The sequence below is a fragment of the Trachymyrmex septentrionalis genome, unplaced genomic scaffold (assembly GCF_001594115.1).
Source record: "Trachymyrmex septentrionalis isolate Tsep2-gDNA-1 unplaced genomic scaffold, Tsep1.0 scaffold7, whole genome shotgun sequence".
Lineage (NCBI taxonomy): Eukaryota > Metazoa > Arthropoda > Insecta > Hymenoptera > Formicidae > Trachymyrmex > Trachymyrmex septentrionalis.
Window position 1 is genome coordinate 5283714 of NW_017305884.1, and position 11237 is coordinate 5294950.

Here is an 11237-nt window from a genome sequence, read left to right on the forward strand (position 1 = left end):
AGACATTTTCGAAAAATTTGAGCGAATTGTTATAAAGTACATTATAAATCATAAAACTTTTTCTTAAAACTTGTATTTATATCTTTTACCACTTCAACAGTATTAGCTCAGAAATATAAGGGCGTATAAAAAAATACGTGCGTCTTCTTTTGACCTAGATTACGACATACTCAAAGCTTGTTAAAATCGGGGTGTAACACTTGGATAGGAAAAAGCAAGTCTAAAATGAAGAGATATGTAGAGAAGACCGGGATAAGATGTTATAATTAGTTTTTTAGTTGTCATAGGTGACAGTACATTTTTATGAATTTAACATTTTAACATTTTTATATGTTGTTCGTATGATATTCTACTTTATTTATAATTAGTTTAGCCACCATATTTGAACTTTAGAAGACGCTACGTACATTTTCTTGATTTTTACTATTAAAAATAAATATTTCATTGTACATGGTCTGTCCAAAAAATATCGGCACTACACTCACAAAAAAAATTTATTGCACATATATGTACAATTAAAAATCTTCAAAATAACATCCTTCTACATCAATACACCGTTGCTAGCGCTTCTGCCATACTTTCCCCCTGGAAGTCTGCAACCGGAATCTCTTTCGGGCACTGTGTTGAAGCTTGCACTCTTTCCATCGTCCCGTAATGGTGTCCTTTTAAACTTTGTTTCATCCGAAGGGAAAGAAAAAAGTCTGACGAGGTCAGGTCTGGACTATAGAGAAACTGAAGCAGCATTGCCACGCTGTGCTTCGCCAAAAACTCCCTTATGCGTAGCGACGTGTGATTCGGCGCATTGTCGTGATGGAGAATCCAGGTATCGGCGATCTCCCTATGAACGGGTGGCAAGAGTCTCACTGAATTTTTTCAGTTTCATGCAAATTGATTATTGATATCGCTGTTCAATCGTGCGTTGCATCTTGATTGCTGACGACACTACAAAACAACTGTTCACACTAGAAGCGATCCACACTCTCCAAAGACTCAGAGGCAAGTGAGCTTGTGTCGTATGTCTGACATCTTCCACATCCCTGCTCATGGGAACCCTTCTGCACCCTTGCCCTTGGCTAGAAAAAATCAGTCTTAATACTTTTTGAACAGACCATGTATAAATCACTTGTGTTATTGTATATATGTATAAGTTAGAGATATGTGATTATTTTTTGTTAGAGGTATGTAATTAATCCTTTTGTATATTTCTTTTATATATATTTGATTATAATAATATATTTTATTTGAATCGATATATGTATTGGTTTTCGATCTATATTTTCTCGAATTGAAAATGGAAGATTAGGGCAAGTTATTACACTTTGATTGAAGCAGGTTATTACATTGTAACACCCCATTAAAAACAATTTTTTTCTTCTACAAATTTCAATAAATAGACTATCTACTTCGTCTCCATGTTTGAAGACAATGCTGAGCAGTGCCATATTTGTGTTCACTCCATTCTCACATGTATGAATCACACGGATAATAACATTAGTGTTTTCACATAAATTTATGCAATATTCACAAACAGAATGCATGTATATGCATACGTGAATTAAAATAAGATCAGTTCAAAATCAGGTTCATCTCTTTCTATTGAGTCAGCAATCTAATTATAAAAGTCTGTGGAATGATGTAATTTACAAAAAAAAATACACAGAATCTATAAATGTAGAAAAGTATGCGACAGCGGCAAAAGAAGTTAAAGATGGCCACCTGTCTGTAAGAAAAGCAACAAATACGTTTAAAAGACATAGATACAAATTAGAAAAAAATTAACTATTTAGTAAAGATGTACTTGCAGATATTCATTAATTTAAATGTATATATTAGTAAAAAAAAATTGCTAATCAAAAATTGTAACAATTTGCCCCGGTCTCCTCTATCTGGTAATCGTTTAATATCACTTTGTTTGTTTAGTCCTGTTATCTTTTAATATGTATCATTTCCCGATTTCCGATATACCGATCTTCTCAGATATAAAGATTCATTATCTAAAATTTGAATATTCTTCCAATCGAATTTATAATCATTCAGAATAAAATATTCTTTTTTAAATATCAATCTTATATTTTCCAATAGATCGAGATTACCGCATTAACATTTCTGTTAAGCTATTTGTAGGTATCTAGCTTAAGTTAAATCCAACAAATATTTATTTTTCAAATTTTAATGACACTTTTCATTAATATTTCGATTTAAACTTTCGATTAATATTGTGTTTTTCTGTTTTCAGAGTCATATTTACTACCTCCAAAAACGATGTTGTATGTTAATATCTATGGAGTCCATAGAGATCCCAATTTTTGGCCAAATCCAGAGATATTTGATCCAGATAGATTTTTGCCTGAGAAGATCCGAAATCGTCATCCTTACTCATATTTACCATTCAGTGCTGGACCACGTAACTGCATCGGTAAATTGTTTAATGATATTCTTTTATACATAAACAAGTTTCAATACATATCAAATTGTAGGTCAACGATTTGCTATGCTGGAGATGAAGGTAATAATAGCCTCTCTGATTCATAATTTTTACTTGGAACCCTTTGATTATTTAAAAAATGTACGATTAGGAGCTGATTTGGTGATCCGACCTATTGATCCGCATCGCCTAACATTTATTCCAGTCGAAACATAAACATTAAAAGATATTTCATATTTTAAGAATTTAATGATGTATTGCAAAAATAAAGAAAATAATCATGTTTATAAATATATGCAAATAATAAGAATAAACATCTGTATAAATATTAAATTTAAATAGCAATATATAGATATTATAATATAAGTAAGTCTGTCTAAATTTATTAAGTGATAAGATCTTTTAATATTATATTATACTGTTCAAAATAAAGCGTTACAAATTTTTATCTCGAAAACATGACATTATTGAGAGAAATTGTTCAGACAAAAGTTGTAGAGTTCTAAAAAGGTCTACTTATTGATCTTATCAGATTGATCTTGAATGGCGTCGCCAAGATCAAGTCAAGATCACATTGAATTTTTTAAATAGAACACCTTACTTTTGTTTCCAGAATCTAATAGCTGATGTTGAGAGCTTTCCAAAACGCTACAAGAAAATATTTTTTCATTAAGTACTTTCCGAGTTATAATGCTTGAAGTTTACAGTATCATTGCGATTCCATTAAAAAAAATCGATGTAACTTTGACCTGACCTTGACGATGCCACTCAAGGTCAAACTGATAAGATTAATAAGTAGATCTTTTTGTTACGTCCAAACTCCTCGCGCATGCGGAGTTGAGGGGGTGAACGTAACGAGGAACCGAATTGTTAGACCGATTTGGTCGCGTCCGGGCTCCGGACCGCAAGGGAGCCGTGGGGAAGGACCGACGCAAATCGGGAGGCGCTTCGCTTCGTCCTTAGGCTCCTAACGAGCCGGGAGTCGAACGGAGGACGAAGCGGAATCCTCTGCTCGTGCTCCGCTAAACGGACACACGAGTCGGACGTACTTCGAGAAAGGGCCCAAACTGGGTCAGTGTGCCGAGAGGGGGCGCACTTTAACGCCAGCTGTGCCAGTACGGCCGTATGCCTTGGCTTTCGGTCATGGAACTTAATCCGAGTGACCGGGGAGAAGGCTAAGTGCAATTTCGGGCGAGCTTAAGAATACGAGGAGGGGTTTGGTTTAAATAAATTACCGGGAAGTAAGTTTTACAATGATATAATAAAAAAACTGTAGTGATACATTTTGAATAAAATATAAATATAATTTTGTCAGGTTAAAACAATTTTCGGTTTTAAATGTACACGTTTATCGATGTGTGAGAGTGTGTGTGAAGTATCATAGCAGAATGGAAAGGAGGAGTTACGGAGAGAATAGCGGGAGGATAAAAAGAGAAGGAGGTTTTGGTGAGTGGATTTGAGAGGATTTGGCCTAATTTTCCTCGGATGACGATAGTATTAGCGGACACGAACGACCGGTCGACAGGAGACGAACAATTATCGTGCGGCGACGGCGACAGATTGAAATTATAACGTGAACGCACTGCAATGTTTTCATTTTCTTATAGGAGATCAGAAGGGAGAAAGAAAGAAAGAAAAGAATAAAAATAAAATAAAACAAATGAAAAAAAAAAAAAAAAAATAAAATGAAATATTGAAATAAGTTACCAAAAAAATAAAGCGAGGAGGGAGCCAGAGAATAGAAATATACGAGTACTGACTTACTACAGAGATGCTTATCGTTGGAGATCCTCCGGCCAGGATGTGCAAGGCTGGTGATGTTTCTTTAACACTGACTCTATTGAAGAAAGAGGGCTTCGAAAAACGAATAGAACTTTTTGAGTATCGCGACAAACTCACTGACTCTATCCGTACGTTCTTCTATCTAACTGCCACGCTATATGTTCTCTAAAAAGACTTTCTGTAAAACTGACTGTGAACTGGGTGTCTATATCAAAACTGACTGTGAACTGACTGTAAACTGACTGGTGTCTATGTCAAAAACTGACGGTAAACTGACTCGGGGGTTGCGGAATCGCGATTTTTATACTAATCGCCGCAGATTACTCAAATTTGGATTGGTGGAATAGGTTTCGTTAGCTGGGAGTAGGATTTTCTTTCGCTCTTAGATTGGTCAAGTTTTTGGGGGAGGAAAGATGTTGACAGGAATCGATAGAGTGGGAAAGTGAAACTCCAAAATTTTATGACCCTAAGATTTATGGGGAAACGTACGTTTCGGGCGCCGAAATGTCGCGGACGCATCGTCGCCACGGGACCACCCAGAATCTACCCCTGAACGTCGCGTGCCGTTTCTTAAATTTTATAATTACGAATTCGCGAAAATCGTTCGCGACTTGATTGTTAATCTTGGCGTTAATCATTGATTTTTATCTCGGAGCGACATTCATGAGGAGATAACGGATTCTTAGTTTTTAAGATGAAAAATAAAAAGGATAGAATATAAAATTTTAGAGCTTCGAGGAATTCAAGATCTTTATGAAAGAAAAGAGTCGCGTGAGTCCGCCGGACGTAACATTTTTAAATACAACTTTTGTCTGAACAATTTCGCTCAATAATACTATATTTCCGAGATAAAAATTTGTAACGCTTTATTTTGGACATCTGGTATATACACATTTTTATAAAAAGGTTTAATAAGCATTTTATAACAAAAAATAAAATATATAATTAAGTAATTAATATTTATCAATGTTATACACATAATGTGTATATTATATGAACAATAATTAAGTTAATTTTTTATAAAAAGCATTGTAAAAGAAAGTGAACAGTATATTTTTTTTAAGATTACAATAAATATTATATACAAATATTATATACAGATTTATTACTTTGATGTAATATTTGAATTTTATGTCGCTGCTTTATTATTATATTACGATGAAGCCTATACAATGTCTCTTTAATCATTCAAAACGATAACCTTCCTTTATCAACGTTGCTCTTATAAACACAAAAATACAATAGATATAAGTATCTAATACATGTTGCTAAATTAAGAGTAAGATGTAAGAAAATTTATACTTTAGTTAAATAATCAATTAAATTTGCAATGCGTAAAAAATGTACGTGAATGTATGTGTCAATGTTTGAGTAATAAAAAACTATTAGCATATTTATAAAATTAAAAATATAAAGTTTAAAAATGTTACATAATTACTTAGTTCAAAACAATTCAAAAATATTTTTCATAGTACAACTGTTTCAGGTTGTAAGTATTGCTGAACAAGAAGAGAATCAATTAAAAAATTTTCTATTGCATCTATGGTTTACTTGATTGATATATTTTTTATTAGAATGAATGAATACATTATGACAAAGAAAGGGGGAAAACGTTTATAATTGGCTCCATTAAATTATCATTGTAGTTTGTATTGAACTTTCGCACTAAAGGAAGTTCAAATCCAGAGTCAAGAAACGTTTGTAAATAATTATCTTGGTAAGTACATTCAAATTAATATTAATATTGCAAGTTATATCTTATCGTATTATAAATCAGGATTGGCAACGTTACCTCATAAAAATAACTTGTTATCATTACTGTTCTTTTTCCTGAAAAGTAACTCATTATCATTACTCATTATTAATTTGTTAAAATAATTCGTTACCGTTACCGTCACTCATAATATAATGAATCGCTATTTTTTCGTTACTTTTTTTCTTGATACTAATAGAATATTATATAGCGTTTTTCATTGGCAGAACTTGTGCGAATTCAATGCACATTAAAGCAGTTATACACAACTCTAATCTAAATATAAAAATAAGATATCTAAGATGATAAAATGCCTAAAGTATATCAAATAACATAATAAAGTGTATTAAAGATTTCGCAGTTTAACTCGTTTCTATATTTTTATTAACCATACATCTTTACGTCGATTGTACAGCGGTTTTAAGTGCACTGAATGCGTATTAGTTCTGTTAATGAAAAACGCTAATATATGCAGATTCTTGCAGTAACTATAAAAATGGATGGAACAATTCTGTTTTTAGTAGAAGAAAAAACTAAACGACTGATAAATATGTATATCTACACATACGTTCTAGTTATGATTAAAACTTTTACGTAAATAGACATAAAGTAACGATAAAAGTAACTAGTGAAATCGTTATCGTTACCACACAAATTTAATTGCGTTAACATTATTCAGGAGAAAATGTAACATCGTTACTCGAACGTTACCAATAAAAGTAATTTATAACGGTAACGTTACTTGCCACACACAATTCTCTGTTATAAATATATTATTAATTTAGATAAAATTAATATAGACTCTTCAACATTATAACAAAATAATAAACAAATATATGGAGAAATAGGAGTCAGCGCGGAGCCAAAATAAAAATGTAATGATAAAATAATCTTCATTAGCTTATGTATTCGTAAATAAATAACAATAAATAAAAGGCAAAGTAACAATCAATTTATTTCTTTAAAAAAATCACACAATTAAAAGAATAAATTGTAAAAAATTAGAAAAAAGTAAAATTAAAGAAAATATATAATAAAAAAAATAAAAAATAATAAAAAAAAACTCAGTTTAAATACATATAAATTACAAGTTTCGGCTAGCGGATTGAGCCCTTTTTAGACATTAATAGAAAAAATCGTAGTAGCAAATTAATTATCGCAATTGTTCGCATATTTATATTCACAGTTCGAGTGAGTCTTGACGTAGAACTCTACATTATTCATGTACGATTGAACGAATGTGTTTATCTATCTCTTAGAAAAAGAGATTCTAGTTAATAAAAAAGATAAATAGGATTCTTATGTATTCGTATCAGCTATTTGCACAAGCTATTTGCGTCAGTGCAATTGTAGAGTAAACATTACATTGCGTTACATTTTTCGACAGAAAAAACAGCTTTTGGATTATAATTACATACTAGGTATTAATAATTTAATGCGTTCGATTGTTTATAACGTATTGGATTGACTAATGAATGCGAATGAACGTAATGCATCAGTTTTGGTGAGTAACCATTAGATTCTGTTCTCTAAGTATATGACGGCCGCTTCTTTTAACAACATTATGTTTCATTTCTTAGTTTTACTTTACTTAGAGGAAAAGATTTCACGGAAGGTTCTGTGAAATCTTTTCCTCTGACCAATAAACTACTAAGAACGCTGGAATATTTTTGATAAGATAAATTCTTTCTTTCTTCATCTTTTGATAAGATGGATAAACACTTGTAAAGCATAACTCATGACAACTGAGGAACTAATGAGAACTGAATTGAGCACAACTAACCATATTCTTCCATCATGATCATAACTACGCTCGATTTGAATCGATTTTGACGCCATATTGCTTTTCTGGTTTCATTGTACTATGTTGGATGCTGAAGTCAAGTCAACATTACATATGAAAACAACATCTGAGTTTCTTATTTGAATCGTATTTATAAAAGTGACGAATGACAAATACTATGATAAATCGAATACGATAGAAAATGGTCAAAGTTAGATGTTTCGAATAATACAGTATAAATTCTTTATTAAATCAATTTTTTCAGATATTGCGCGATCAATAATTTCTCGGATTTCCAACATAATCAGTCTGTAGAACAATATAATCCTCCCTAAATTAAATTAGAAAAACTGTAAAAATTGCGAAAAATATTATCTCAGAGTTAGATAGAGTTTGAACCTGGGATCTTTCGATTATAATAAATATTAATGATCAAAATTTATCTAATAAATCATGCTTAAAAGTTTATATTTCAAGTGTCGTGAGTTAGTCAAGTTCAACGAAACGTGCTTATAAATACGAGCTTATTTATGCAAATAAGTCAGAAAAAAAATAAAAAACGAGCAAATAGTCATTTTCAAGTGTCAATAGACAGTTTTTCATAAAGTAACACTATATAGAAACAAAATATTTCTTGAAAATACTTAAAATTTACTTGTACAGATTACGTATAATATTACGCGCGTGTAATACACAATTATAAATATTTTGAAAACATCTTCAATAATAATTACAATAAAGTACAATGAATACTATTAAAAAAAAAAGATCAATTTTAAAATCTTTTGTAAGATTCGTATAATTGTTACGTTCATACATTTTCTAACATAGAAATAGAAAAAATATATTAATTAAATGTTTTTATCTTCAGTATTTCAATACATGTTTTATTCAGAAAATGTATTTAGATAAATTTATTTGTTAATAATTAAATAAATTCGTCAACTTTATCAAAACAACAAAGATTTAATTTAAATACATAATATTTAATATTTTGCAATACGTTCAATGCAGGAATTCGAAGCTGAAGAAAATCCGATTAGAACAGTCATTACAACAAAGATGTTTATTAGTATATTCTTATTACTCATTCCTATTGTATATTTGATATACCATTATTATGTGCAATATGGATCAATAGGACGACTTATTAATAATATACCAGGACCACCAGGTTATCCAATTATTGGTAATACATTACTACTACTAGTTTCAAGAGATAAATTATAATTTTTAATATAATTTTCGATTAATTAATATTAGAAAATAAAATTATCGTTATTATTATTCATTTTAAATAATATTGTCAAATAATTTTAATAATTGTATAAATTTATCAATATTCTTTTATAGAAATATACCGAATATCTGAAAAATATCTGGTATTATCCGGAACTTTTTACAATCGGATAGTCAGATATCATTAGTATCCGAGAATATATCCGGTTGAAATTTTATATCATTAAATTGTTGATTTTTTATTATATAAATGTTCCATATATAAATATGTATACTTATAATGCTATAATATTTTATATATCGTTGCAAAATTAAAATATTTTCTCTACAGATTTTTTTTTTTTAAAAACGTCCCGAAATTCGGTCAGATATCCGAAAACTATCGGATATCCGATAAAAATTACTTTCCTGGATATCCGAATACCAGATATCCGATGTTACATTCTTTTCGGATATCCGGCAATTTCACGCATCCCTACTCTTTTATAATATTTATTTCATAAATTATTATTGTTTCTTTCCACTATATCTACTCGTAAGTAAAACGTTATAAAATATAAATATTAGAAATACTAAATAAAACTAATTTTACAATTTTCTATGTACTTATAATATTTATGTATTCGAAATACATGCATTTTTCAGAAGATCTTTGGAAGCTTCTAAAGATTTTAAGTGCCAAATACTCTGTTTGGAAAATGTGGTCATTCTTTGAGTACGTGGTATCTATCAGACACCCCGATGATCTAGAGGTAATAAAACACTGTCCAACAAAATTTGACTTTTTTTTATCTATGGTATGTGGAGTGTCATTTCTTGAAGATTTCTAGCCGCTGGATTTGAATCCAATGTTTAGAAATATTATTAATAATATACTAATTAATCCTAATTTTTTATCCCTTATATTATCTCACTTTTTCGGAAATGAGACATAATAGACAAATTATAAGAACAGTATTATTTTCAGCGTTAAAAAATATACAAATAATACTTCGGAAATAATACGTCGCAAAGACAAAGTCAAGAACAGTAAAATACAACAAAAATTCTATATACATTATTGTCAAATTCAAATTTTAGAAATTTTTCGTTCACATATATTTAATAAAATAACACTCATGACGACTAATATTATAAGAATAATGAAACGCATGTGAGAGATATTTCCAAATGATTAATTAATTATTTCTTTAAGGCCAGTATACACAGAACCGATTCTTATATTTTCAGACTGTCTCAAGTACAATCTTAAAATGTCACGAATCAATCAAAAGACCGTTTATATCTTAAGACATTGCATAAAATAATTTTGAAGTTAAGTAGTATTTAATTTAACACTTTCTATAATTTTGTAGATAATACTAAGCAACACAAAGCATAGCCATAAAAGTAGAATTTATAATTTATTACATCCTTGGTTCGGCACGGGTCTTCTCACCAGTGGAGGTAATTATATTAAATGTACATATTTCTCTCAATAATATATATATATTAATATCTTGATAAAGAGATAACGTATCATTACTTATTAAAAACAACAATAACAAATAACTTTTAAAAATTAGTAACTAGTAACGTTAACAAATCTTACCGTTACTTTTTATAAGAAGTAACGGTAAGACGTCATTTTAAAGTAACGTTTCCAACTTTGTTAATTTTAATATTGAATTCAAAAGAAGAGAAAGATTTCACAACATATATAAGCATTATTTATATTTTAAGTTTAATAGCGTTATTATATAATTATGTGTCATTTTATTATTATTTTAGGTTCCAAATGGCAATCTCGGCGAAAAATGTTAACACCTGCATTCCATTTCAATATATTACAACAGTTCGTTGAGATTTTTATCAGAGAGGGCGAAAACATGACGAAGACTTTGAAAAATACAGGAGGCACAGTTGTAAAAGATTTAGTACCATTCATTAGTGACCATACGCTGAACGTAGTGTGCGGTATTATAATTTGTGTATATCTATGTAAAAGTTTTATTGTAAATAATATTAGTAAACAACAGAAGATATAAACTTATGTAAAATATAACTGTTGCAGTGAATTATATGTTACGATAATCATAAAGTTATAAAGTATAATTATAAAGTTATCTAATTTTTATCAAGATATTTTTAAAACATATAATTATATTACATTAACATAAAACTTTTTTGTAGAGACTATTATGGGCATTTCTCTAAAAGAAAGGAATTTATATCAGCAACAGTATCGAGATGCAGTTCATAAGATGAATCAAATT

General features: G+C 29.8%; 2 protein-coding genes across 2 annotated transcripts in view; both read left to right on the forward strand.

Annotated features, from left to right (window-relative positions):
* Positions 1–2658, forward strand: part of LOC108753418 (cytochrome P450 4F5-like) — a 15581-nt gene extending 12923 nt beyond the window's left edge. The window contains exons 4-7 of the mRNA XM_018494959.1: positions 967–1000; positions 2237–2416; positions 2478–2506; positions 2577–2658. Coding sequence (XP_018350461.1) covers positions 967–1000; positions 2237–2416; positions 2478–2506; positions 2577–2591 — 258 coding nt within the window. The 3' untranslated portion in view covers positions 2592–2658. The remainder of the gene's footprint in view (positions 1–966; positions 1001–2236; positions 2417–2477; positions 2507–2576) is intronic.
* A 4659-nt stretch (positions 2659–7317) lies between these two features.
* Positions 7318–11237, forward strand: part of LOC108753548 (cytochrome P450 4C1-like) — a 17177-nt gene continuing 13257 nt past the window's right edge. Inside the window, exons 1-5 of the mRNA XM_018495212.1 lie at positions 7318–7464; positions 8758–8962; positions 9628–9734; positions 10338–10428; positions 10753–10938. Of these exons, the coding sequence (XP_018350714.1) occupies positions 7432–7464; positions 8758–8962; positions 9628–9734; positions 10338–10428; positions 10753–10938 (622 nt within the window). The 5' untranslated portion in view covers positions 7318–7431. The remainder of the gene's footprint in view (positions 7465–8757; positions 8963–9627; positions 9735–10337; positions 10429–10752; positions 10939–11237) is intronic.